This window comes from Talpa europaea, assembly GCF_964194135.1.
Source record: "Talpa europaea genome assembly, chromosome: 5".
Lineage (NCBI taxonomy): Eukaryota > Metazoa > Chordata > Mammalia > Eulipotyphla > Talpidae > Talpa > Talpa europaea.
The window spans coordinates 143,234,386-143,261,093 of record NC_140071.1 but is presented as its reverse complement, the minus strand read 5'-3'; the positions used below and the strand labels follow the sequence as shown (position 1 = coordinate 143,261,093).

General features: G+C 61.0%; 1 protein-coding gene across 1 annotated transcript in view; it reads left to right on the top strand.

Moving 5' to 3' along the window:
* The window catches only part of FAM193A (family with sequence similarity 193 member A), a gene marked incomplete at both ends in the record, with an annotated part of 59,273 nt that overhangs the window by 5,985 nt on the left and 26,580 nt on the right, over nucleotides 1-26,708 (top strand). Inside the window, 10 exons of the mRNA XM_084234261.1 lie at nucleotides 10,488-10,724; nucleotides 14,948-15,096; nucleotides 15,444-15,611; nucleotides 17,840-18,074; nucleotides 21,969-22,093; nucleotides 23,540-23,687; nucleotides 24,727-24,804; nucleotides 25,237-25,349; nucleotides 25,419-25,661; nucleotides 26,502-26,655. Coding sequence (XP_084090387.1) covers nucleotides 10,488-10,724; nucleotides 14,948-15,096; nucleotides 15,444-15,611; nucleotides 17,840-18,074; nucleotides 21,969-22,093; nucleotides 23,540-23,687; nucleotides 24,727-24,804; nucleotides 25,237-25,349; nucleotides 25,419-25,661; nucleotides 26,502-26,655 — 1,650 coding nt within the window. The remainder of the gene's footprint in view (nucleotides 1-10,487; nucleotides 10,725-14,947; nucleotides 15,097-15,443; nucleotides 15,612-17,839; nucleotides 18,075-21,968; nucleotides 22,094-23,539; nucleotides 23,688-24,726; nucleotides 24,805-25,236; nucleotides 25,350-25,418; nucleotides 25,662-26,501; nucleotides 26,656-26,708) is intronic.

Genomic DNA, 26,708 nt, shown 5'->3' with positions numbered 1-26,708 from the left:
TGATGTCTTTCACTAAAATTTTGGGTGTTTTGATTTCTCCTTGCTGTTTAGTTTTTGCTGATTGTATTTTGAAACTGTTGTTTGGTGCATGTACATTGCACCAAATGTACAAAGGGTTGTTATGTTTTCTTGGTGAATTGGCCCTTTTTGTCATGTAAGTTATGTTCCTCTTAAGTAATCCTGATATTTTCCTTGGGTCCCAAGTCTGCTTTGTCTATTTGTATGGTAACTTACCTAGTTAATTTTATTTGGAGTGAGTTTCTTCAGACAGCTGCTCTGTTACATTCTTCAGTCTTTTCATATGCATTTTTTAAAGATTTATTCATTTATGCACACAAGAGCTGGGGTGCAGGCCAGAGGTGGGGAGAGGGTGTGAGAGGACTCCCCAGAGAGGGGAACAGTACAGACAGACTGACTGAAGCTCACTGCTGAGGGGAGCAGTGGGGAGACAGGAGAGGTCTGCTGCGCCATGTGGGTAGCTCCCTGGCCTGGGATCAAACTCGCGCTGCAGTGGCTGCAGACAGCTTCATAGCTTCATATGTTGCCTCTCAACCCCTTGCGCCAACAGGGAGGCCCCATTTCATATTTTTTACTTTAATAGTAATATATGTAAAGATACTTTTTAACTTGCTACTAATTAAAAGTCTGGCCTGATTACAATTAAAAAACTATTTGGAGCTAGTGTGGGGTGCATCTGTGCATCTATAGCTCTCTTGTTTGGAGTGGTTTTTTTTTTTTTTTTTTTTTACACTGTAGACTTTCCTGAGTGTACTAATGTGGAGGAGACCAGCCTTCTTTCTGTTAGTGTGGCCAGTGTGAAGTGAGAAAGATAACTTGTATCTCATCTTTGTTTTTAGTGTGGAAATCAATATTAGTTTCTAAAGTAATTTAGAGTGATAGAGTGATTTTAATAATGTTTGTGGCATTAAATTGGCTGGTCCTATTTTTGTGGAAATTGACTTTTTCCACATACATTCATAGAATGCAAATTTTTCTTGATTATTTTGAGTGTAATGTTTGTTATATCTTCAAACTGGATGAGAAATTGGGGGATTTCACTTCTTATGACCTGGGTTTTTTTTTTTTTTAAGATTTATTTATTTATACAAGCACCGGGATACTGGTCAGAGGCGCGGGAGGGTGAAAGCATTCACCAGGGACAGAACGGGGAGCAGAACAAGCAGACAGACCGAAGACACTGCTGAGGGGAGCAGCGGGCGCAACAGGAGAGGCCTGCCCTGCCATGTGGGAATCTCCTTGGCCGGCTGGGAATTGAACCCATGCTGCAGATGCTGTGAACAGCTTCACAGCAATGCCGTCAACCCGCTGTGCCACTGGGGAGGCCCCCTGACCTGGGGTTGTTTTTTTTTTTTTCCCAAAGATTTATTTATACAAGAACCAGGTTACAGGTACAGAAGGGTGAGAGGATTCACCAGAAACAGAGCGGGGAAGAGAACAGGCAGACTGAGGAAACAGTCAGCTGAGGGGAGCAGCGGGGAGACAGGAGAGGTCTGCTGCGCCATGTGGGATTCTCACTGCCCGGCGGGGTTGAACGGGTGCTGCACAGGCTGCGGACAGCTTCACAGTGCGCTGCTCAACCGCCTGCGCCACCAGGGAGGCCCAACCTGGGATTTTTAAAGACACTTTTTATTTGGTCAGTTTTAGACCCAAAGAGAAGTTGACAGGTCGGTGCAGTATGTTCCCATGAACCTTTCCGTTGGCGTTCCCGAAGGTCCCATCTTACGTGATGTGTGTGTTTGTCAAAATTAAGAATTTAAGATTGATATGGTATTACTCACTACAGATTTTATTTGGATTCCACTAAGTTTCCATTGATCACTCATTTCTTTCTGTTTTTAGAGATTTATTTATTTATGCATACAAGAGCTGGGGTGCAGGCCAGAGGTGTGGGGGGTGGTGAGAGGATTCCCTAGAGACAGTGTGGGGAGCCGAACAGGCAGACTGACTGAAATACACTGCCGAGGGGAGCAGCGGGTGAGGCAAGAGAGGTCTGCTGCGCCATGTGGGTTGCTCCCTGGCCGGGGATGGAACTCGTGCTGCAGAGGCTGCGGACAGCTTCATAGGGCTGTCTTTAATCCCTGCCACCAGGGAGGCCCTGATTACCTGTTTCCATCCTAGGATCCAATCTAGGATGCCGTATTGCATTTCGTGTCCCAGAATTGTAATTCTTTAGGGCTTATTTTCCTCAAGGAAGTCCTACAAAAGTCATTTAATATTCATGTTTAAAGTACAGCAGTAGGGCCTCCCCGGTGGCGCAGCGGTTGAGCGCTGGGTTGCGAAGCTGCCCGCAGCCTGGAGGAGGGTCCCACATGGCGCGCAGACCTCTCCTGCCGCCCGCTGCTCCCCTCAGCAGTGTACCTCAGTCCTTCTGCCTGCTCTGCTCCCCGCTCTGGCTCTGGTGGATTCTCTCACCCTCCCGCGCTTCTGACTGTACCCAGTGCTTGTATACATAAATAAATAAATCTTTAAAAAAAAAATCATAAACTAGTTTACTTGTTTAAAAAAAAAAATAAAGTACAGCAGTACTTTTACATTGATGCTAAAATTTGGGAAGTTGTCACGGGGTGGTTTACCACAGTGTAAATCTTTTCTCTGGGAGCACTGGGCACTTACCTGTTGTGAGGTAGCCCAGCAGGTAAACATTCTTTACAGTTCCTGCTGAGAGCTTTGTCCCTGGAGGCCCCTGAGGAAGGTGACCTGTCTGTGCAGGTGCCTCCCCAGATGGTGGTCAGGAGGGCGTAGGGAAGGCACTGGCAGTGCCTGGCTGTGGCTGTTTGGTTGCCTTGGGTGAAAAAAAAACCCATAAACCATAATATTGTTTAACAGCATCGCTTATGGATTGGCTGCAACGGTAGACTGTTGCTGTCTGTGTTCTCGCGTCGCCTGCGGTCCCCACAGCCAGACGGCCTGCGGGCACCCTGGGGGTGCTGGGTGGGCAGACCCCAGAGCTTCAGACTAGATAAGCCCCGCCTCTATCGCGGGGACTCTGCTTGCTGGCTGGCAGAACTGAGTCCCGAAAAGTGGAATCTGAAGATTGAATTGTCCTCCTTGGTATCCCTTCTGCGCCTTTGCCCTCCGCACCTGCGGTGCCTCCACTCTGCCCCCAGGACACGGGCGCTTGCTCCTGCCGCTGGCCCCCCACCTTCCAGACCCCTGGCCACGTGACCAGACTCATCCTTCCACCCTCGTGCCCGTCCTGCCACCACCACGCCAGCCGGCCCCAGCAGCCTCTCTCCCAGTGTGCCGGGCCGCGCCCGCGCCCTCACCTGCCTGGGTCAGGTGCCCCTTCCGGGCCGTGCGTCTCCTTCCAGGAGCAGCCCGCCGTCCCTGGGATGACGGCCTTCCTGGGCCTGCTCTGGCCCCGGCCCCTGCCCCTCCTCTGGGCCCAGCCCGGAGCGGGGTCTTGGGCCAAGCCCTGGGGGCCCGCTCAGAAAGGCCTCTGGGCCCGCGGGTGGGGTGAGCCGCTGCTCGACCCTGCACTTCCTCCATCTTCACCTTTTTTTCCTGAAGTCTGTTTTCTTTGTCTCCTAATCCGGAAGGAATCATTGCTCCTTCCCCCACAACGCATCCTGTGCTCCAGGGCTGCTTGACTGATAGATTTCAGGGAGTCTGCCGGCGGCGGGGGCTCTGCAGAACTGCCAGGGGTCACCTCACGGCCTTGCCACGCCTCTTTGTCCTTCTCTCCCGGGTCCTGAGTTCCCTCCGTGGGTGACTTTCTTCATATTTTCAGTTTCCCATCGACTCATGCCACCCTGGCACCCCGGCCAGTCCTGCTCTGTTCCTTGCTGAAGCCCTTAGTGCAGCCCCTAGGACCTGTTACTTGCAGATGACCCCAAAGCCTGGTTACTAGCGCTGGTCGGGGCCGTTCGCGCCGCCTTCACCCTGGATTCTTCACCCCTTTGTGCTCTCGCATCTCCCGCCTTCATCAGCCTCTGTACCCTTACCAAATGCTGGAGCTGTGTTTCAACCCTGATAGCCTTTGAGCTTATTGCATTTGACCTTTGTTATACACACCTTTCTGGAACTTTCTTTTGCCTTTCTCAGTGTGGTGTGTGTGGTCCTGGCTTTCCTGACATGCTGTGCTTGCCCTGTGGGGGTTGGTGCTCACTCACCTGCACTTCAGCACTCACCTTCCAGCGGACAATCCCGCCAGGTCTCCCCCTCAGGTCAACTGAGGCTGATGTGTAACATGCACGTCGGTGGAGGATTCTAGTAGTTAGCAATGCAAAGGGCTGGTCAGTACGCCTCCAGCACTGTGGTACTCACCAGAATGATGGTGGAGGCCTTGTCCCCCCAGTCTGTGGCAAGTGAGCTCAGTTAATCCGTTTAACCTAAACTCTTCTCTCACAGAGCGGCGCGTGGCTATTGCCGTTCTGGCTGCGTGCTCGTCCATCAGCATCTGCCTTTGTCTGAGACCTCGGTAGCTGTGCGGTTGGCGTTGCCATGTCCTCGCCTGTCTGCAAGCATTGCCAGGTGACCCTGACTATCCTGCGGCTTCGGGATGCTGTGGCTGTCACCCCTGTGGCCCCTTTTAGGGGGGTCTCCATCATACACTGCCTCAGGAAAAGCTTGCTAGCTGTACTTCCAGATGGGCCCTGCCTCACTGACTGGCACCTCACCTGAGCTGCGCAGGGCATGGGCCTGGGCTGCCGAGGGTCCTGAGGCGAGAGAGGAAGTCTGTGCTTGATGGCGTGTTGGAGCCGTGGCCAGTAGGCCGAGCTCGCTAAGTGCCCTTCTGCGGGCTGCGTTTAAGGAACGCGCCTGCACAGTCGGCAGGTCGCCTTCCGAGAAGCCCTGCGTGGAAGAGGGCGCTAGAGGCTGGCGCTGGGGCCAGTGCTGCGGCCTCTGCTGCAGCTCTCTGGCCGGGCAATGCAGTCAGAAACGGCCTCAGAGGCCTGGAGGCAGCGCGCAGCGGTCTTTGAAACGTGGAGTTGTGTCTGCTTTTATCACGTAATTCCAAGTTGTGTGTGTGTTGTGGGGGGTGTCTTGCCTGGAGGTGTTAGCAAACTGTGCCGTCTTCACCGTCACAGAATAAGCATCTTGAAGAGAAAGCGCGCGCGCCGCGCCTGCAGGGTGTGTGAAGTCGCTCGCTGCTCAGCCTCCTACTTTGTAAAAGTTCACTAAACTAAAGCATGAACCCCTGAGGCCTCTCACTTCCACGCGGGTGAGCGTCAGCCCCAGAAGTAGCTCCAGCTGGTTTGTACACAGACGTTAGGCCAGACTTCCAGAAATGACCGCGGAACAAAAGCACAGTAGCTGCTGCCGCACGTGTCTGACCCGGGGGGACAGCAGCCTGCTGCCCTGTGGGTCTTGTGCATGGCAGAGGCCGAGGTGGCACAGGGGAGACAGGGCGGCAGCAAAGTGAATGTGTAGCTTTCTCGGCAAAAACTTTGGGTGTGCGGAAAATCCTGCCTGTGGGACATACACGCTGATGTGTGTCCGCCCGCGGCAGCTGACGTTGTGGCGCCGTGTTTCTTCGTCGATGTGACGAGGGAGGTTTGAAGTTGGGTAAGAGAAAATACGACCGGCGATCCACGGTGAATAGTATGAAAATAATTGTCCTCAGAAGTCACGGCGCGGGTGGGAGCTGCTCCGGGGCGGTGGAAGCGGCCCCCCCAGTCCCGGCTTCCGCTTTTTGCTGGATTCAGATGGAGGACTTTTCTGTGTAGCCTCTGCCTAGTGCAGAGCGCGCGTCTCTGGCACGACCTCTTCAATAAGCGGGTCTCGTGGAAAGGCCCGCGTTGGGGGGAGGGAGGCAGCGGGGGGGCCCCCCAGCAGGTGGGGAGTGACCGCGACAGCACTGGGCCAGACTGAGGTTTGCCTGGTTTCTTGTGGCAAAATTCAAAGTGTCGCTTGCTCTGGGGGTGAGTGGGCGTTTCTCGCGCGTGGAGAAGCGTCGTCTGCATTTGCCAGCCTCACCCGTGACGGCCGCAGACACAGCGTTGCGGAGAAGGTACGTGTCCGCCCGCCCCGGGTCAAGGGGACCCGTCAGCCAGGAGTAGAAAATTACTTTTGAAAGAAGCTGGCTGCGGTGTTTTGAGAGATGGGTGTTCGCAGCGTCTGCCCGGCCCTGGGGGCGCGTCTGGCCGTCTGAGGTGCGCGGGCACCAGGGGCCTGGGAGTCCTGCAGGAGCCGTGCCCGCCGCGGAGGCCGAGCACTCTTCGCCTCCAGCTCACCTTCACGGCTGGGGTGTCTACGGTGCCTGTTGACTTCCTTTTAACCAGATTTTCTGAAACCAAAGGGGTCTTTGTCCTTTGCTCTTACTCCCCCAGCCATCTTTCCTGCTGTGCGGCTGCTGCTCACCTGTTTTCCCTGGGGCCCTCCTGAATTGGTTTCTAATTGTGAACGGAATGTTTTCCCCTTCCTTATGACACTAGCAGTTAAAGCCACAAACAAAGTTTAAGTACAGCTTTGGCCAGACACCTCGGTTTTTTTTTGTTTTTTTTTTTTTTTTTAAAGATTTGTTTATTCATTTACACAAGAGCCAGGGTACAGGCTGGATGCACGGGAGGGTGAGAGGATTCACCAGAGACAGAGCGGGGAGCAGAACAGGCAGAAGGACCGAAGTACACCGCTGAGGGGAGCAGCGGGCGAGACAGGAGAGGTCTGCGGCACCACGTGGGACCCTTGCCAGCAGGCTGGGATCAATCAGGTGCTGCAGAGACTGCGGGCAGCTTCACAGCGCGGCGCTCAACCACCTGCGCCACCAGGGGAGGCCCGACACCTCAAGTTTTGATATGTGGTGGCAGTCGTCCTGTTCCTGCTTCTGAGCTGTTGGCCCAGCAGACACTCAGTGTGCGCAGCTGGAATGGGGCTGGTGCCGGTGCTGGGATCCCGACTTCCCGGCCTGGAGGACTGTGGATACAGAGTCGTCATAAGGTTTTAGAGACAGGACTTTGAATATTGAAGTGAATTGGATTTTGAAATATGCAGTTTAAACTTTTATAGGTCTTAAACGCTTTTTGGTTTTACGTGAACATGCCTTGTATTATAATGTGCCTTTTGAAATACAGGTTTTGTGTGGGTTGTTGGTTTTTATTATTTGATAGCCTGTGTTCGTGAAACTTAACAAAAGAAGTAATCATTGTAGTTTAAATCTTGACGTAAATACAACTGTTAAGCCTTATTTAAATTGGTCTCTTACATGTTTGTCTGGCTGGCTTTCTGTGAGCAGAGAGTGCCCTGCTTGGCCCTCGTCACCAAGGTCCTGCTCATTTTCACCGAAAGTGTTTGCATTATTTATTTCAATGTGTTTATTTGCATTTCCCTCTCTTCTCATGTGTGTATTTTGCATTGAGTCATAACTTCACATCATTAAAAGTAAACCTTTCTAGGGCCTCCCCGTTGGCGCAGCGGGATGAGCGCAGCGCTGTGAAGCTGTCCGCAGCCTCTGCAGCGCGGGTTTGATCCCCGGCTGGCCAGGGAGATGCCCACATGGCGCAGCAGACCTCTCCTGCCTCGCCCGCTGCTCCCCTCAGCAGTGGGTTTCAGTAGATCTGCCTGTTCTGCTCCCCACTCTGTCTCTGGGGAACCCTCTGTCTCTCTCTCTCTCTCACACACACACACACACACACACACACACACACACCCCCCAATCTGGCCTGTACCTCAGCTCTTGTATGCATAAATAAATAAATCTTTGGAAAAAAGTATATCTTCTAATTACAGTAACTTTTGTTGCTTACTATACCTTTCTGATGTTAGTTTTGCTACCTATGCGTTTATTTGCATTTGCCTGCTTTGTTTTGCCTATTTGCCAGTGACCGTGAGTAGCAACTGGCCTGACTTCCTGACTTCTTGAGTTAGGGTCTCTGTTGAGCTCTTATTTGTCTCCTGACTCCTCAACCCTCAAAGTGGGTTTTTTTAAGCCCCCATTTACAGAAAAGGAAACTGAGGGGGAGAGCACTGAGGACTTACTCAAGGTTAACAGTGAGCAGCTTTCAAATACTGTCACTGCATTTCCTTTGTAAGTACACATTGCTCAGCTGCTGCCGGGTGCATTGTTGCTTTTAAAAACAAATGGCTCATTTAACACCTGAAGAGAAAAAGCTGAGTCCTGCAAAAGCTGTGGCTTCAGAGCGGGGCTCTGCCTCTGGCTCTGCCCTTCTCCTGCCGCTTGTGCCCTTGTCCTCGGGGTGCTGGGTGCTGACCTAGACCCCGCCCCGGCTCAGGCCGCTCCTGACGCTTTCAAGAGGGCTTGGTGTGCACGTGTGAGACGCAGTTGTTGACTGGATTTTGTTTGGGGAGGGACATACGGTTCTTGGGTAATGTTTTATTAATTTTTCTTCATTCTGTTTTATGACAACTTCAGATGGCTGGAAAAATTATCAACATTAATGTTGCTATTCCTGGGAGAAGTGTCAATATTTTGGAAGGAAACTTAGCTTAGAAATTAAATTTTTCAAGACACACTTCAGATTCCACCACTATTTCCTACTCTCTGTCCTTGACCCTCACTGCAGCGCGTGCGTGTGTGTGTGTGTGTGCGTGTGCGCGTGTGTGCGCGTTTAACCCCTTGGTTTAGAGATGGGAGAGAGATGGCCAGACTACGAGCTGCTGGTAACCTGAGACTCTTATGCCCTGGTACCCTTAACTCCTGAGACTTGTGAACTGCGGGGAGACAGGCGGGGGTGGCTATCGCAGCTGGGCAGTCCTGTGACCGTGAGGGGCTCTCTCGCTGGCCTCCTCCCCAGCCGTTGGAGGAGCAGGGCCATCTGGCTGCCATCTGTGCAGGGCCTGGCAGCCACCACTGCAGGCGTGGACGTGGGGGTAAAGGTGTTTTCCCCAATACTTGTAGAGGTATCTGAGAGCTGCCAGGGAAGAAAGTAAAATACGTGCCCGGAGGACTCTGGCTTCGGAGGACTCTGCCAGAAGCCGAGGCCCCAGGGAGGGAGAGAGGGAGGCGGGCTGGGTCCCGCTGGGCTCCCAGAGCACGGAGGTTGAGATGCAGCGGGCGGTGGAGAGGCCGCATCCATGAGGCGCGCTGGAGCCCGGTGCGGGGGCCGGGGGCACCGGAGAGGGGCTGCCTTGCGGCGGAGCAGGCAGCTTCCCGCGTGGTGGCTGTCTGGAGGGAATCCCGTCAGCTAGTCGCAGGGTAACCCACACTGCTCACGGCCGGCCCGGCCCGCAGGAGCCCATGGGTGGGCGCCGCTCCTGTGACACCACGGGCCTGCCGCGCTGGCCATTTCCTTTCGGCTTCCTCTAGTTCTGTTGACATGTGACCTGAAGGTAAACCCTAACAGATCTTACTTTCGCGTTAGCCACAAAAAGAGCGCTTCGTGATGCAGCGCCACGGCGCCAGAAGCTGCAGTTCGGATATAAACTGCTAAGCGTGCGCTGGGAGTGAATGTGGGCCTGAGTGTCACCAGGCGTTATTGAAAACGTCAGGCAGTCTTGCCCCAACTCCCAGCCCACGAGTCTGGTGTCCGCGTCTCGTAAGCAGTTCAAGGGGACGTGACGGGTGACGTCAGCGGCCCAGGCACTGGGCCCCGGGGTGACGGGCAGCGCAGCCCCTGTGGGTGGGCGGTCCTGAGGCCGAAGGGGTACCAGGGGAGGGGGGTGGAGGAGGGGGTGCCGCTGGCTCCCTGGCTGTGCGCCTGACGGCAGCTCTGCTTTCACTGAGCTGTGAGAGCTGGGGCGTTGCCGTCCCCCAGGAGCTGTCACACCTTGTGTTTGCACCTTCACGGCCGGCCATGATTTCTTCACATCTGGAAGAAACGTGCCTGTGGGGTCTTTGCATAGTAAGTCTGAGTCTTTCCTATTGAATTTGCAGTTTCTCTTTGGAAACCACCACACAACTCCGTAGAAGCCGCGCAGGAAGCGGCACCTGCTCGGCGTACCCTGCGTTTGCCCGGATGCTGTGGGGCTCGGGTCTGGTGCCCTCGGCAGCGCCCCGTGCCTGGCTGGTGCCTGACAGGGCGGGTCGGGGAGGATGGCCGTGGGGTGGGGGCCCTGGCGTCCTGCACTGGCCCCTCGGAGTGAGTGACCCTGGGCCTCGCCTGGCCGGGTGGCACGACATTCCTCATCTCGGTGCTTCTTGTGGTTCGGGGGCACCGGCTGAGGGGCTCCTGCTGCCAGAGCCCACCGGTCGCCTCGCCCCGCTCTGCCCGCCGCGGCCCCGCCAGGTGCCCTAGCCCGCACAGCTTGAGGTCTTGGAGCCGCTGCTGTGCCAGCATGCTGGCGCTTTCCAGAGCCGAGTGGCAGCCGCCCACCCGCTGTGGGGAGTGAGGCGGCCAGGGGTGGGTCGGGGGACTGTTTTCTGGCTACCCGAGATACTCTTAGGGGATCTCTGCCCATTTCAAGGGCTTGCGTTCCTGGAACATGAGAGACGGTTGCATTTGGGAACCCCCCTTCTTTGTGCGTGTCCGTGCAAACACACGTGTGCACTTTACCTTCACAGCAGCATGTTTATTGCAGGTGTCCTGGCCCGCGGATTGTGTTTTGAAAGTGAATTTTTCTGTTTTCAGGCCCCTTTCAGCTTTGGGCTGAGTCACCGAGCACCACCCTACCCCGCCGGGGACTGCTGCCTCCTGTGCAGAAGCGAGCGGAAGGACCCCTCGTTCCTGGAGAGCGGGGTGAAGGCCTCCAGCAAGCTGGCGCTCGCCAAGGGCAGCGGTGCCCTGCACCTGCCACTGTGGGTGTGCCCGGGCTGCCGGCGCACGGTGGAGAAGGAAGAGCGGCTGGGCAGCCTGGACCCGCCGGCGGTGAGTGCCCGCCCCGGCTGCTGCCCCTGGGCCCCCTGCCTGAGTGGGAGGGTGTGGCAGCTCTGGCGGGCCGGGGAGAGGGGGCGTGAGCAGGACCGTCCGCCGGCGGGGTTGAGCTTTTTCAGGCTGGGGAATGGCCGAAGTTTCCTGAAAGGAGGAGGCTCCTCGTGTGTTTGTTTTGGACAAGCCCCAGTGCCGTGGCGCGCCTGAGGTACCCTCTGGGGGCGGCTCTCAAGTCCGGGTCTCCCCTGCCCCGTAGCTGGCCTGTGGCTCCTGCCCCAGCCCCTGTTCCTGCCCTCCGAGCTGTGGTCTCCCTGGGTCTCGCCCCGCGTGGCGCCCTCCAACTCCCCCCCCCAGCCCACGACTGGCAGCGCCGCCGAGCCTTGTGTGGCGCTGGTGCTGTTCTGGCCACTTCTGCCCTTCCTGGCCGCCACTGGCTTGTATTCCAGGGTGTCCTGGAGGCGGCACCCCAGCTCAGGCACAGTTCTCTGGGAGTGCTTTAGTAGCTGACCCCCAAACCTGGCTGTTTGTCCACATGGAAGTGGGTTCCGGCTCAGCCCGCCCCCTGCTGCGTGACCCCTCCCCTGCTCGTCCTCTCACTGACCTGTTTGTTTCACAAGTTTTCTGGAAACTCCGTGAGGGCAGTGGTTTGGGTGAGTTTCCTTACCGGGTTTTGCCTGGCGTTCATCAGTTACCCGGATGCTTGAGGCAGAGGATAAATGGGCAGGGAGCTGGGTGGACGGCGGCCCTCGTCAGGGCTAATGGGCAGCACAGTCAGCGCAGCTTGCTCTCGCCCCCGGGCTGCACTCTGGCCACTCTCTGACTGGACTTCGGCTTACTCTGGAGTCCACTGAGGCCTCCGGCCACTGGTGTTCCCGGCGTTCCCCAGCCGGTGCTTCTTCCCTCTGCCTCCCTCGCTCCACTGCCTGCCTGCCCTTGTGCTGGGGCCCGGGTCTGTGCGGGGGCCGCCGACTCCAGGACCGTGCCCCGCGGCCCGTTGGTGCTGGGGACGGCCGCCTTCTCTCCTCATGCAGGAGCTTGCCCCCAGAGGCCTACGGCCGCCTTCTCTCCTCATGCAGGAGCTTGCCCCCAGAGGCCTGGCATGGCTCCAGCTGCCCCAGAGTCCCTTCGCTGTGGTACTTGTGCGGGCCAGGAGGGTCTGGGCCCTCTGCCCTGTGGGGGGCGGGGGCTCGGTCCTTCTGCTCCCTGTGGATGTTTCTCAGTTCCCTGAGAGGGCTGTGCTGTGCCCCTGACCTGCGGGTCCTCGGGTCAGGCCCAGCAAGGCCTTATTACTCACTATACTGGGCATTAGGAACTTGTCACTGGCCAGCCCTTTGCTCTTCCTCTGTGCCCTGCCGCCTCATCCTCTGAGCGCTGGGTACAGGCCCTCTGTCCACAGAAGGACCATTTGCACTCCTGCACCCGTGGGGTCGCAGACCTGCCCCTTGCCCGGCCCGGCCTGCATGGCCACCCTAACTACGGGCCTCTCCCCCAGGCGGCGGTGCCCAAGGCTCCGGGTCTTAGAGCCTGCGTCTGGCCGCGCCTTCCCTGCGCATCACCGCTGCCCACGCTCCTCGGCCTGCACGTTCCCTGTGCAAATCATGGCCTCCCGTCCGGTTTTGTGCATGAGAAAGCTTCCCGCACCTGCCTCAGTGAGCCTGGCTGTGGGGCACATTGCCGTGGGCGTTCCCACGGCGAGGTTGTGCTGTCCTGAGCTCCTCGGCTCTCTGCCGGCACGACCCTGTCTTCCGCATGTTCTTCTGTCTTTCCTTTTTCAAGCGGTCTTGATAGAAGTCTATTTTGCCTTTTCAAGAAGTAGCTTTTTAGATTTTAAAGTCTCTCATTTTCCTGGTTTCCTCCACCGCCAGGGCGGGAGAGGCGGGAGGGTGCGCGGCTGGCAGGCACCACAGGCTGAGGCGCAGCCGGGCAGAGAGGTGTGGGTGGCAGTGTCCGAGTCTCCGGCGTCTCCTGGAGGGTGGCAGCTTGTCTTCCTGTGTCTGCCGGTGGGAGGGGGTGTGTGCCTGCAAGGTGGGGTGCTGGCAGGCCAGGGGCCCCTGGCGGGGCTGGCGTCTCTGCCCACCCTCCAGGAGCCAGCTACGGCGGTCTCTCCAGACCCGTGAGGCATTAGGAGCTTGTCACTGGTCAGCCCTTTGCTCTTCCTCCGTGCCCTGCACCCGAGGGGTCTTCGGGTGCAGACCTGGAGATGGACCCCCTGCATGTCCCTCCTTCCCTGCTGACCGGGCCCTCGCCCGCCCCAGAGGGCTGAGACAGCGCATTCCTGCCCCTGAGCTGGAGGCGCTGGGCACGGCGGTTGGACGGTGATACTTCCTTTTCCTCGTCGCGTGTTCGGCCCGGAGCGGTCGGCCAGTGTTCCAGCGTGCAGGCGTCCGTCTGCCGGGCTGCTTTGACGTCGGACTTTTAATTTCATGCTGCGGCAGGTGGAGATTGGGGTTCACGTGCTTGAGTCTGTCCCCACGCCCCTGCCCTGGAGGTGTCCACCAGGTCAGCCCCAGCCACTGCCCGCGCTCTCCCCCCACCCACGCTCGGGTGCGCTTCTGAGCGGGAGCCCCGGCTCCCGGGCAGTCTGGTTTTCTTTTCTTTCTTCGTCCGTGAAGGCGTCCCTTTTGCTGCAGGCGCCAGGGCCATGTGGGAGAAGAGGGTCGAGGCAGCCCAGGCCATGTGGCTGCTCCTCTGGCCGCGGGCCCCGGCCCGGGGTGCTCTGGTTTCCTGGGCGGGGACGCCTCGTCGCTTCCTCGCGGGGGAGGAAGCTTTGATTTGCTGTGGCAGCGACTGGTTCGGGTTCACCTTGCGAGCACACGGGCCACAGGCCAAGCCCTGCCTGGTGTCCCTCCCGGCCCCGGCCTGCAGGCCGCGCTCTGCCCATGCCCGGGACCGCCCCTCTGCCTTTGTGACCAGTTAGTCCCTCCCTGAAGCTGTCCTTCACCCCACGTGCCCCTTTGTGTCCCATTAATTTTGTTCATTTTCATTCCTGTGCGCGGTGTGCTGCCCCCAGCCGGCAGGCGGGGCGCTCTGGGGCGTGTGCCTGCGCAGGTGCCGAGTGCGGGGGCCCACGTGGTGACTGACACAGTGCACGTCGGTAGCGTATTTTTAGATGAAAACCGACTCTTTCAAAACATGGCTCAGCGAGGGGAGCAGTCGCTGCTCTTCCTGGCTGGCCGCCGTGGCTCTGGCTCATCAGAGTCCTACTTTAGGTCTTCCTGGGCCTGGTCAGCGCTGGGCAGTGGACTGTCTGCTGGGGACTCTGGCACCGTGACCCCAAGCGGCCTGGGCCTGCAGTCCCTCGTCCGCTTGCACAACAGGAACCTGTCTGGGGGGCTCTGCCAGGCCACCCAGCCACTTCGAGAGAGCTCCCTCCCTGGCCCCCATGGGATGCCCCTTGTCGACAGGGCCCCAGCTGCTCTTCTCCCTCTGTGTCCACGTCTCCCAGTCAGGTACCGGAGTCTCCAAGCGCAAGGGACACGTGACAGACCCTGTAGGGCGCAGGCTACCGGGCGTCTGGGCTCCCCCGGCCACGGGCCTCGGTCTCGGGCTGGGCTGGAAGACTGTGCTGGGGCAGCCGGCCGGGGTTACCTCAGCAGCCCCCTGCTGCTGTGGCGCTGACCGCGAGCCGGGAGAGGCGCCTCGTGCCACTGTGCCCACTGGTCCTGGACGCTGAGCCAGGAGCCTCAGTCCAGATCATGGTCCTTGTCAGTCCAGGACAGGTGCCAGCGGGTGGCCACGAGCCTGTCCTGAGACAGCTAAGACCAGGAGCGACCTCGACGGCACTTCCCTCCCTTTGGGGCTGCTGGGCGCAGGCTCACACCTTCCTGTCGTCCTCGCCCTGGCCTCAGGCGCTGGACTTGCAGTGACCGCCGGGTTTCTCCCAGGACCATCCAGGGGAGGGTGTGTTATGTTGAGGGATGCCCGCCAGGGGGTCATTGCGGGTGCCGACGATGATGCTGGGGTGAGGATCGCTCTTTTCTGAGGAAGGGAAGAGCGTCCTTGAAGGGCCTCTCGTGGTTTTTCTGTGACTGTCGGAAGGTAAGAAGCAGTGACTGCAGGCCAGGTCTGGAGCGTCAGACAGGACCGGGCGGCTGGGCCACGCCGTCGGGACACCTTCGCTCTCTGTCCCGTGGCCCCGTGTCTCCTCAGGGGCCTTTCCGAGCGGCTCGTGCCGGGAGTGCTGGCTGTAACCAGACTGCCGCCTTCTCTTTTGGATGCAGGGCCAAGACTTCCTCCTCCACTCCCCTCTGGGCAGCGCGCAGCCGGAGGCCGGAGGGAGGCTGGCGCTCGGGGCGCCCACGCTGCCCTCAGCTGGCCTGGGCAGCCCCACAGACACAGCCTGCGGGTGTGAGGCCTGCAGCGAGCGCAGGTGAGTAGCCGCGCCCCTCCCTGCAGCTGCCTGGCAGAGGGCGGGTTGCGTGCCGGCTCCTGAGAGCCCTCCCGTGACAGCAGAGCCCAGTGAGGAAGGGGGAGCCCCGCGTACCCAGCAGCCCCCTCCCGGGGCCGGGTCGGGGAGGAGAAGAGAGGGCGCAGCCTGTTGTGGACAGTAGTGGGCAGGGCTGGACCCTCACAGAGACAACGGTCTCAGAGGGCAGGCGGCTGGGGGTGCCCAGATGAGAGCTGAGCCAGGAGGCGGGAGCCGGACTGGGAGGGTCCAGACAGGTGAGGTGGGGGTGCAGGCTGGCCCCCTGCACTGACCCTCCCGCTGCCTCGCAGGGAGAGCCCGGCCGAGCCGGACCGGGAGCCCCAGCAGCTGCAGAACTACTGGTCTGAGGTGCGCTACACGGTCCGCTGCATCTACCGGCAAGCGGGGACCCCGCTGGCCGATGACCAGGACCAGCCCCTTGTGCCCGACAAGGAGGGGGTGAAGGCACTCGTGGACAGGTGCGTGGCCTGCATTTCCCGCTGTGGGGCAGCCCGGTGGGCAGCGGGTGGCGGGGCCCTGAGCAGGGCAGGGCTCCAGAGGACAGCCTGGCCAGAGCACACCCTTGGGTGGCGCCTCGCCGCTGTCCTGATGAGAAGCTGGTGTCCTGAGCCAGAAGGAGCGCGTGGGGGCTGGTCTCGCCTTGCGTGGGGCTGGAGGCTGCGCCATGGGGGCTGGCTGCGCCGGGAGGAGGCCTCTCCCCAGCCCAGCCTGCACCCGTCTGCCAGGCGCAGGGACCGGCGGAGGCGGCCGGCAGCCCGGGGCGTCTCGGCATGCGCCCAGGCCCAGTGACCGCACCGCTTGAGGTGGACTAATTTTTATCCTTCCCTATGGTTTGTGGCGTCTTTTTCGAAATGTTACAAATAAAAGCAACAATTCTGAGCCAGACATTTCATGGATTGGTTCTTATTTTCTCTTTCTCACATGGCGAAGGCCACGCCTTTGGGGCGTTTGTAAACCCTGTTTCCGTGCAGCGAGCGTGTCCTGCAGACAGGAGCCGTGGTCGGCGCGGGGGTGTTCAGGGCTCCACCTGGACCTACGGGCGCGGTGTGAGACATCTGGCCGCGTGCCCACCTGACAAGTGAGGCCCCCAGGGCGTGTTCAGAAGGAACACAGCGCCTGCTGTGCCCGGGGGTGGCGTGCCCACAGCCAGAGGCTGCCGGCAGGGCTCTGGCAGCACGTGTGGGGCCGCTGTGGAGACTGGCCATGGGGACGGCGAGCCTGGAGGCGGCTGCTCCCACTCTGCGCGAGAGGCGCTGTCAGGCTCAGGAAGACCCCACGCCCCCTCGCGGCCTGCCGGTCCTTTCTGCCCTCTGCTGCCCAGCCCGGTGCCCGCGCTCCGCCTCCCTCCTCTCCCTGTTCTCCTGTGCAGCCGCCTCCTTGCTGCCCGGGGCCGTGCAGTGCTCTCCTCTCTATCCAGAATGTTCTTCCCCTTCTCGGGAGGGATTTTTCTCTCCCTTCCATCATCCACCTTAGTCTTCAGAGCCACCTTCTCAGAGGCCACCCACCCAGATCCATCGCTCTTGCTCTTTGCCCCCCTTTGCCATTAGGTCCCTGCCACTGCCAGAGTCCCTTTGTCCGTGGGCACGTGCTGCCCACACGCAGATGGCACGCAGCCCCGGTCTTGTCGCTGGCCCCACGGGTCTTGGCATGTCCGTGTGGTGGAGGGCAGCCACACCTGCCTCTGTGTCACGTCACTTTTTAGAAATCTACATGCAGAAGTGCCACACGGTCATTCACTGCGTCTGTAAGCTGCGGAAGTGGACAGAGAAATGAAGTGTGTTGGGTCCCACACACTGAGAAGCAGGGAGGTGCCGGGGTCCTGCCAGCAAGGGGCACTGTTGCGGGGGCCTGGGCTGGCCCCCTCTGGGCGAGTGTGAGGGTCCAGAGGACCCTGCATTGCCGACTGGGGTCACAGCCTCTGCGCGCAGGTGAGCGCATCCATCTGAGGGGTTAGCACACGGCCCTAGTGGGACCCCCCAGCATCCTGGCCCCGGTCACGCTGCTAGGTCTTGTCTCGGTCTTGGTGGGGTGTGGCGGGTGCAGGGACACCTTGGGTTCTCGCTCAACCTCATGTGGAGCCCAGAGGGGACGGGGCCGTCCTAGGTCAGGAGCTGCAGTGAGGCGTGCAGCCTGTCTGAGAGCTGGCATCTGGACGTCCTGGTCACTTCCCGCCGGGGTTGCCGCCTGGAGGCTCCTGAGCCCCGGGCCTGGGCGTGTCCGCACCTGGAGGGCCTGCGGCCTGCTGAGGGGCGTGGATGTGTGTTTCCTGCCTATCAGCTCCCGGGTTTAACTTTGTATGCTTGTGGTTTGGGTGGGATCATTTAAGAAAGTTTTACATCCCTGAATTTCTTTTGATCGCGAAAGGAGTGCAACCCAGAGGGCCTCTGTGCACCCCGAGGTGGCGCTGGCGGTCACCGTCCCGCCCTCCAAGGCCAGGTTGGCCAGTGGGGGGGCTGCTGAGGCTGAGGGGGGGGCCTGCCCTGGCTGTGACCTGACAGTGGTGCTCGCCTGGCAGAGACTTGCCTGCAGGAGTCCCCAAGAAGCCTCCGGTGTCTTCGGGAAGCTTCGACTTATTCCTTGGTGGGGGTGGTGCCTCTCCCTGGCCGTGCCTGACCACAGTCCTCCTGGAGCTCTGTCACAGGACCCCTAGCAGGAGGCGGCCTAATAACTCACCCTGTCCTTGCAGGCTCTGCGAGCAGGACCCCTACCAGCTGTACCAGCGGCTGGAGCAGCAGGCCCGAGAGTACGTGCTGGAGATGAAGGTACGGCTCCTGCATCAGCTGTCGGCAGCGTCCAGGGTGAAGGCGCCCACGGGCCTGCAGGGCCCCCCGCAGGCCCACCAGTTCATCTCCCTGCTCCTGGAGGAGTACGGCGCCCTGTGCCAAGCGGCGCGCACCATCAGTACCTTCCTGGGCACCCTGGTAAGCGCCGCGCCGCCCATGCCCGCTGAGCTCCCACGCCCGGTGGTCGCCATTGGCCCTGCCCCTCCTCTCGGTGCCCACGGTGGCAGCCCCTGGTTCCTCCACTGCCTCTGCTGCTCTGGCCTAGAGGGCTGTGGGGGAGTGGGGCGGCCATGGGCGCCAGTCCAGAGGGACGGGAGGAGAGTGCGCCTGCGCTGTGGCTCCCCTGGGCCATTAGCACCAGTGGGCAGAAGGAGGCCAGCACAGGAGTACAGGCAGGAGGCAAGGGGCCGAGGGGCGCTGTCGGCCGCCTCCCCAGCCCTCGGAAGGGCTGCTTCGCGGGGCTGGTTCCAGTGGGTCTCTCCGTACTCCTGATCACTGGCGCCCCTGTGTTTCTAAAGCTGAGAGGCCTGGGGGCCCGGGGAGCCTGCAGACATATTCTGCAAGTGGCGTTGGCCATGGGCGCTGGCCCCACAGCCGCCATGCCACGGCTCTCCCCTGCGGACTGCACGACCTCAGAGCTCCCGCACCTTGGGGTGCCTGCCACATGCCACCGGAGCTGTTTCGCGAGAAGATGCCTCTTGTGCTTTGAGCGAAAACACACAACACACAAAGTGGAGCACTTTGGCCAGAGGTCAAGCTCCCTCTCTCTGCACTGGAGACAGTGACTTGCTTTCTAGTGGACGGCTGAGGGTGCAGCCTGAGCAGTGGCTTCGGAGGGGGACAGCTGGGCTCCTAGACCCCATGAACTGGAGCAGTGCCGTCTCTGACACTCGTGGCTGCAGTGGCCCAAGGCCAGGCCCCTCAGTGAGGAACCCAGGGAGCCAGGTTGGGCCCGGGGAGAAAGGCAGCTCGGCCCAGGCAAGCAGGCAGTGCTGGGTTCGCAGGCAGTCATGGTCTCCCATGAGCGTGAGGGGCTTGCGCCCCAGGGGGCTGCATTGTGACAGGGGTGTACCCCCTCCCAGCACTTTCGTGGGCAGAGTACCACGTGGGCTTGTGTGTCATATAGACCTCCCAAGTCCAGGAGTTCTCTGCAGTGGACCAAGGTCAGCAAAATGTAAAGCAACCTGCAGATGTCCCCTGGAGGGCTGGGCACTGTCTTACCTGACCACAGCGCCACTGGCACACCGGTGAGAACGGACAGGATTTCCTATTCTGACAGCACCGCCCAGATTCCCGTGCAGCTCAGAAGCCTCCCCTGCGTGCAGCGTGCAGACCCGAGCCTCAGCAGGCAGCCAGCTCAGCTCATTGTCTCAGCAGCGGCTCTCAGGACTGTTGGACTTGGAGCCCTTCAACTTAAAACCTGCAGACACCAAAGGGCTTTCGTCAGCACAGGCGCCCAGGTCGGATCTGCCCACTGCCGTGCGGCCGGAGCCAGCTGCGCTACTCCATGTGTGCACTACTGTGCCTGGAGGCAGCAGCACGCCCGCTCACATGTGACACGGACACAGCAGCCCTGTTACCGGGGGTGGCTCCAGGGACGCGTCAAGGGTCACCACAAACCTTCTTGAAAAACTGCAACCTGTGTGGGGGCAGAAGAGGAGGGCCTGGCTGCTGGGTCGGACCAAGGCTAAGACATTTTAGAATGGCGTTCGGTCATTTAAAAGTCAACCCCGCTAGATACTTTGAAATAAAAACTCTTCCAAAGCAAAGCACACTCGGGGAAGAGCGAGGCCCCACGAGTTTGCAGGTCTCTGTGGCGCTGGTTTGGTGGTGGAGGCCGGCTTCCCGGGCCTCTGTCTCCACCTGTCTGTGTGGGTGCTGGTGGTCGATCACCCCCGGGAGAGAATCCCGTCGCACACAGGTGTGTGTGTGTGGGAAAGGGAGGGACGTCGCAGCTGACAGCCTCTCGGAGCGCCTGGGTCCCTGGGTGTCCTCCTGTGAGCTCCCTAGTGAGCCCCCCACATGGGCCTGTGTGGGTCAGCCCATCTGAGCTGCTGCAGCACTGCTGCTGGGGTGTGTGCCCAGCCACCACCATGCTGGCCATCTGGACAGCGGCCTGGCCACGCAGGTCTTCTCTCCAAGGGCCAACGTGGTATGGGCAGCAGGCTGCTCTGCGTGCCTGCACCTCTTTGCCCGGTGCCGCAGAAAGGCTCTTTGGTGTGAGGAAGCCTCCGGGCCAGGACGCAGGGCAGCATGCACTCTTCCTGCGTCCACATCCGGGTTCCGCTGGTCAGGCTGCCCTTAGGACAGCCAGCCCCTTCCTGTACCCTCCCCGTGGCCGGCCCTGGCCCCAGGCCCACCCCCACCCCCACGCCCACCCCGCGGCCGGCCCACGCCTGGCCCCTGAGCTCGCACCTGTGGGCTGGGGGCACATTTGCTCATTTCCAAAGAAACACACTTGTATGGGGTGCTCCATCCTGCTCCGTGGAGCAAGCAGGGTCATGCGGCCCCGCTCTTTCTGTCTGTATTAAATATTAAAACTGGGTCTAGACACACATCTCTGGTTACCAGGAAGTGCCTCCCCAGGATGTAATCGTGAACTCTGAATTTCCACCCGTCAGAACAGAACCCCTACCACCCTGCTAGTTCCTAAGGTCTTTTGTAGGACTCGATCCTAAACATTTCCTCTTCCAAACCCCCAAAACCTTTTTGCAGTGGAATGTGGGAAGTGAGACGGGTTTTGGTAGAAAGGCTCTTGCTGCTTCTGGCTGGGACAGGGGGAGGCACGAGCCTCCCCTGGCAGCAACTGTGGCCTCAGGTGTCCTGCAGACCCGTCCCCACATGCCAGCCTGCCTGACTTCTGCTGTCTGCGGCCCACGTGGGCCAGCAGCTGCAGGCCCACAGGGCTTCCGCACACGTTCAGTGCTAAACACCTGCACTCTTCGTCAGTTAGCCTTCACCCAGTTACCTCCATGTGCATGCTCCCGGAGGGCAGAGCTGCAGCTCTAGTCCTGCAAGGGTGCTGCCTCTGTGTCTGGGCTGTCCTGGCTGGTGGGCAGTGCCCACCAAATTGCCCAAAGATGAGGAGGTCAGGCTAGGCCTGGATCCTCCTGAACTGGCCGGGCCTGGCCAGTGGCTGCCAGGTCCGGCGTGCCCTCTGCTGTGGTGATGAATACAAACCGGCCGCCCTGCTCCTCTGTCCCGCCCCCTGCTGGTGCCCAGCGCAGCGCCTGGCCTGGACTCTTGGTCTATTCTCCTGTCCCACCTGGCGCTCACCCTGCGTCATTGCCCTCTTGTTCCTGGGTGACAGGCCAACGCCCACCCACCGTGGCTGGGAGGACCAGTGTTGCGGCTATGGTGGCACAGGCTTGGTGAGCCTCCACGCGGGGGCGCATACTTGCGCATGGCACAGGCGGCTGGACCCTGGCAGGCAGGGCTTGGTGAGCCTTCATGCAGGGGCGCATACTTGCGCATGGCACAGGTGGCTGGACCCTGGCGGGCAGGGGCAGAGCTGCTGGCTCTGCCTCCTCGGAGGGCTGGATTGCACGGGGCATGGCCATGCACTTGTTGCCCCACGCACACGTGTGATCATGAGCTGAGCCTCCACTGTGTGCACTCAGCCTGCACCTGGGGTTTCCAGGGACCAGGCGGGGCATCTGCAGTGTAGACATGGGCTCACCTCTCTAGGCCGGTTGAGCCGCCTGGATCGGTGACTTCTCCGCAGAGGTCACGCCTTGTGCAGCCAGGACACTCCCAGAGCTTGTGTGAGGGCCCATGGGAGCCGGGGGGGGGGGGGGGGGCTTCACCAGCAGAGAAACTCCTCGCAGGAACGTGCAGCTGAGGCTCCGCTCTGTGGTGAAGCCGGTGGGGGGTGGGCGGGGAGAGGCCAGCAGCGAGCACCAGCTCCCCGGTCCTGTCCCCACGTGTCCCTCACGTGTGGTGGGCTCGGGTGGGGCCGCTGCGGGTGTGTGGCCAGGCTGTTCCGGTTGCGCTGGGATATTGAGGCCCTGGGTCTTCTCTCCGTGTGCCCAGGAGAACGAGCACCTCAAGAAGTTCCAGGTGACGTGGGAGCTGCACAACAAGCACCTGTTTGAGAACCTGGTCTTCTCGGAGCCTCTTCTCCAGAGCAACCTGCCGGCGCTGGTGTCGCAGATCAGGTACTTGTCCTGAGCGCAGGCCTGGCCTGAGCCCGCGCTGCCCCATGCCCGGTGTGCGGGTCCTTCCCTGGACAAGTGTGGGACGGGGGCGGCGGCAGGGTCCCCTGGGCCAGCCCCAGGCCTGCCTGGCCCTGGCCTTTGCATGTCTGGGTGGGGAGGGGCTGCTCTCCAGGGTCAGGCTCTAGTACAGTGCCACCTCAGGGGGCCTTTGCCCTCCTGGTGGGGGGTTCTAGGCACCACCTGGGCTTCCCTGGTGCCTGCTGTCACTCAGCATGCTGGACCCGGACCAACTCCCGTGGCTGCATGTCAGCAACCCCATGCCCTGACCCGCCAGGAGGCCCCTGCTGGTCTGTGGTTGTGGCACTTTAGCTGTTGTCTCTAGCTGGGCCTTACTCTGTGCCTCTGTGTGTGTGTGTGTGTGTGTGTGTGTAACTTTAGTTCTAGGGAAATTTCAGTTGGGCTTGTAATTACTGGAACAGGTGTTATGTCATTTTCTTTGTCGTTAGTGGGTCACATACACACACCACTTACAACACATGGCGCCATCGAGGCCTGTGTGCTCCCCGTGTCTGTTACCACGTTTGCTCAGTCCCTCACTCTGCTGCTGGACTCTGCGGACACTCCCTGCCATGCTGGAGCTCAGCTCTGTCCTCTTGGGGTCTCGGTCCCACTTCCTCACATCGGCCAGCTCTATGCCTACAGATGGTGCCCTGGGGGCCCAGCACCCCTGTGGGGTCTGTCCAATGACCTAAACCAGGGGAGAGCCCGTCTTGCCCTGGGGAGGCCACTTGGGGAAGTGTGGGGTCTGCCTGGCGAGCCCGCTTGGCTGCACACAGTAGGAGCAGGTGGGAAAACCCAGACTTGGGGAGCTGCTCCGAGGTCCCGTGGACGGCTGTGTTCTCAGGCTTGGGGCGCCACGTGCCTGTCGCCTCCTGGTGCGCAGCTTCGGCTTCTTACGCCGGCAGCGCTCGAGGCCCCACGCCTCAGCCTGTGCTCTCAGCAGTCACGCGCGCTGGACTCTGGCATCCCTGGAGCAGTCGTCCTGGTGCGGCCGACGGTCTGCTCAGATACTAGAGGTGACAGGCCCCGCCCTCCCTGGCCCTCCTCTACAGGTGCCTCCCGGTCCCGCCCTGCTTGTCGGAAGTGCAGGTGCCTTTGCCGTTGTCCACCTGCGTGCCGTCTTTGTCCCCATCTGTTTCGTCGTTACCTGCCTCGCGCCAGCTTTCTGAGCAGGCGCTGGGTGCAGCCAGGGAGGGGACACCCGCTTCCTTGGGGTGTCCATATGTGTCCCATGCACCGAGAAGCCCGGTCCCGGCTTCATCCTCCGTGCGCCCCCAAACAGCCTGGTGTCCCGGGGGCACTGGCCTTGAGGCAGGTACTGCCCAGTGCGCCTGGGGGCCGGCAGACACCCCCGGCTGGCCCTGGCTGAGCGGCCCCTCTCTGTAGGCTGGGGAGCTCTGCGCGGGACGCCCGCAGCGAGGATGCCTACAGTGCGCTGCTGCGGCGCTTCCAACACTCAGAGGAGGAGCTGCGCAGGGTGGCCGAGGAGTGGCTGCGGTGCCAGCAGCGGATCGACGCCTACGTGGACGAGCAGGTGTGGGCCGTGGGGCGCGGGGGCTGTCTGGGCCTGGACATGCCTCCGGTGCTTCCTCAGGCGTCCCGGTCAGGCAGGGCGGCAGTCTCCTCCCCACTGGGCTGTCGGAGCTGCCGAGGAGTCTGGATGGCGGTGGCACCCCCAGAACTTAATGTTGACTCAGCTCCAGAAAGCGCAGCATGGGCCCAGCGGGATGTGTGGACTGTGGCTTCTCTCCTGTGGTTTAAAGAGAGCCCCCCCCCCACGCATCTGCCCCCATGTGTGTCTGCCCTTTCGCCTGGCTGGCCCCCCAGTCCCTTCACCCCAGCTCAGCTGGGAAGATGTCTGCACACCAGCGCCCCGTTCCACTAGCCGACTGCCTCTCTGTCTCCCCAGGCCCCTGCGTACCCATGAGCTTCTCCCCCTCCTGTGCGCTCCGCATCTGGCTGGCAGGCTTGCTCACAGATGCCCTCCGGCCCCTACGTCTCTTTCTGCGCGTGGGCCCATCTTTAAAATTGATTCATTGACCTCTCACGGTCATTTGTATCTAAACCGACTGTGATTTTAACCGTGACTTCGTCTTCAGTAGTTTAAATTGCTGAAATTTTTTTCAAACGTGTGTTCTGTTTCATGGAATTGCTCTTCCCGTCCTTGGGCGTGTCTGCTGCTGTGCCCCCCACTTTCCTCCAGTGATTAGGAAGGTCCCGTTTCACCGCTTCAGCAGCTGCTCCTTTTGTCATTATAAGGATGCGTTTGTGCACACCCCGGCAGTGCTCATTTCACCCCCCAAATATGGCGCGCTTCAGCCTGGTCTTGATTCCCTTCCCTCAGCTTCCGGGCCCTGAGAGCACGTGTGGGCCCGGGGGCACCCTGGTGCTTAGCCACACCCACACCCCCCGTAGCGCGCCCCCACACCCCCCTGCAGCGCGTCCCCACGGGGAGGGCGGCCTCCTGCTCTCCCTCTCTGTGCCTGCAGACCCTGCCCGCGCGCCCCGGGGGGGGTCTCCTAACTTCCCTCCCCCTCGCTCCCCGGCGGGCACTGAGGCTGCTCCCCCTGCAGATGACAGAGAAGACGAAGCAGCGCCTGCTGACGGGAGACTGGGAGCTGCTCAGACAGCGGCGGCTCCTCGAGGAGCAGGTGCGGGGCCCGAGGAGAGGGGGGCTCCTGCTCCATCCGGCCACAGCACGTGCGCACCCCCAGGACCGAGTGCTCATTCCAGACAGCTGTTCTCTGCCGCGGCTACGTTCCTCAAGGAGGACCCCGGCTCCTGTAGCTCCCACGTCCGCCCCCAGCACCCCGTGAGCCCCCAGCCCCCAGTTTCCATTCTGGGGGTGCGGCGCAGAGTGAGTCCCAGTGTGGACCAGCCAGGCCTCCTTAAGACCAGCTTGCAGCCCACCTGGGCCTGGGCTGAGTTCTCAGGGCGCGGGGTTTGTTTGGAAACTGGCTCCCCTTGATTCTGTGCACATGCCATCCCTGCCCGCTGCCCCTGCCCCAGCCCGTCACAGGAGGTGGCAACGGAAGCGCTGTGCTGGCGGCCCGGCTGGGGGTGACCTATGCTGTTTCTTCCAGCTGACCAGCAAGAAGGCGGTGGCCGCGGAGAACAACTTCACGGACGCCATGCGGCACGTGCTGTCCTCCCGGCTGAGCCTGCCCGACTGCCCCAACTGCAGCTACCGGAGAAGGTGAGCCCTGGCCCGGGAAGCGCACGACCACCCTGGGGCCATCTCGCTGACCATCCCCATCCCCAGCAGATGTGCCTGCGACGACTGCAGCCTCTCACACATCCTCACCTGCGGCATCGTGGAACCCCCCGTCGCCGGCGACGTCCACGCCCACCAGCTGCCCCTGCACGTGGACGCCCCTCCCGACCGCCTCTCGGAGATGCGGCCGCCCAGCACGTCGCCGGCAAGCTCAGGCTCAGGCTCTAGCTCCCCGCTCGCAGCCCAGCCGCACCCCCGGCTGCTCCTCCCGGGTGGGGGCTCTGCGCCGGCCTTGTAAGTCGTGGCTCTGCGGGCAGGTCTCGGGAGTGGGTGTGGCCTGGTGGCGGGTCCTGGCGGCAGGCCACACAGGCACGCGAGCTGGGGCTGACGTGGCCCTGAGACCACATGGCCTGGCCCGGGGTCTCTCCCCTCTCTCCGGACGGCCCCAGTGGCGAGGCTTCCCTTCGGCACGCTCACCCTCTGCACTCTCGGGCACGTGGCGCTCAGGCTGGCCTGGGGATGCCGCGGCTGCACTGGCAGTTCTGGGTGCCCGACGCCTGGGGCTGGCCCCACCCTCGCCGGTGGGTGTCCTGTGCTTCCTGGACCGGGCAGACCCTGTTCCTGCAACGGGAAAGACACCTGGTGTCTCCCGCCTGTGGCCCCGGACAGCAGCTCTTGGGAGGTTGCCTTGCCAGGCCTCCACCTCCCGAGGCACGGGGCCTCTTCTCCTATGGCCAGCTTTGAGCCGCTGCCTCCGAACCGGGAGCTCCGTGCTCCGGGAAACCATGCGCCGGGGAGGCCTCCACTGTCTGCCCTGCTGTGGTGGGTGCCCTCGAGTGCCTGTCCCAGACACCGCCTTGGAGCGGAGGGTCTGCGAGGCGCACGGGCCCTTGCCCTCGCATCGGTGCTTTGCCATGCAGGGGTCATGCGAGCCAGCCTCCAGGCCGCAGTGCGTCTGCAATGCCTGTCCTGGCTAGTGGCGGGCTGGTTCGCAGCAGCTGTTCCCAGAGGGCTCTGTCCGTCCTTGGCCACCGTGGGACGGCTGCCTCGGTGGTGCCGCCTGGGGGCTCAGCGTGACGGGGGCCGGTGGTCAAGCCCTCACCACCCTGCCCGCTGACCCTCTACTCTTCTCAGCTGTAGTGACGACGAAGACGTTGCTCCGCTGTCAGCGAAGTTTGCCGACATTTACCCGCTCAGCAGCTACGACGATGCAGGCGTGGCGGCCGGCATGAACGGGGCACACAGCAGCTTGAACGGGGCCGGCGAGAACCTGGCCCTGAAGGACGAGGTGGGAGCGGCGTGGCGCGGGGCTGCCTGCCCGAGCCTGCTCTGGGGCGTGCA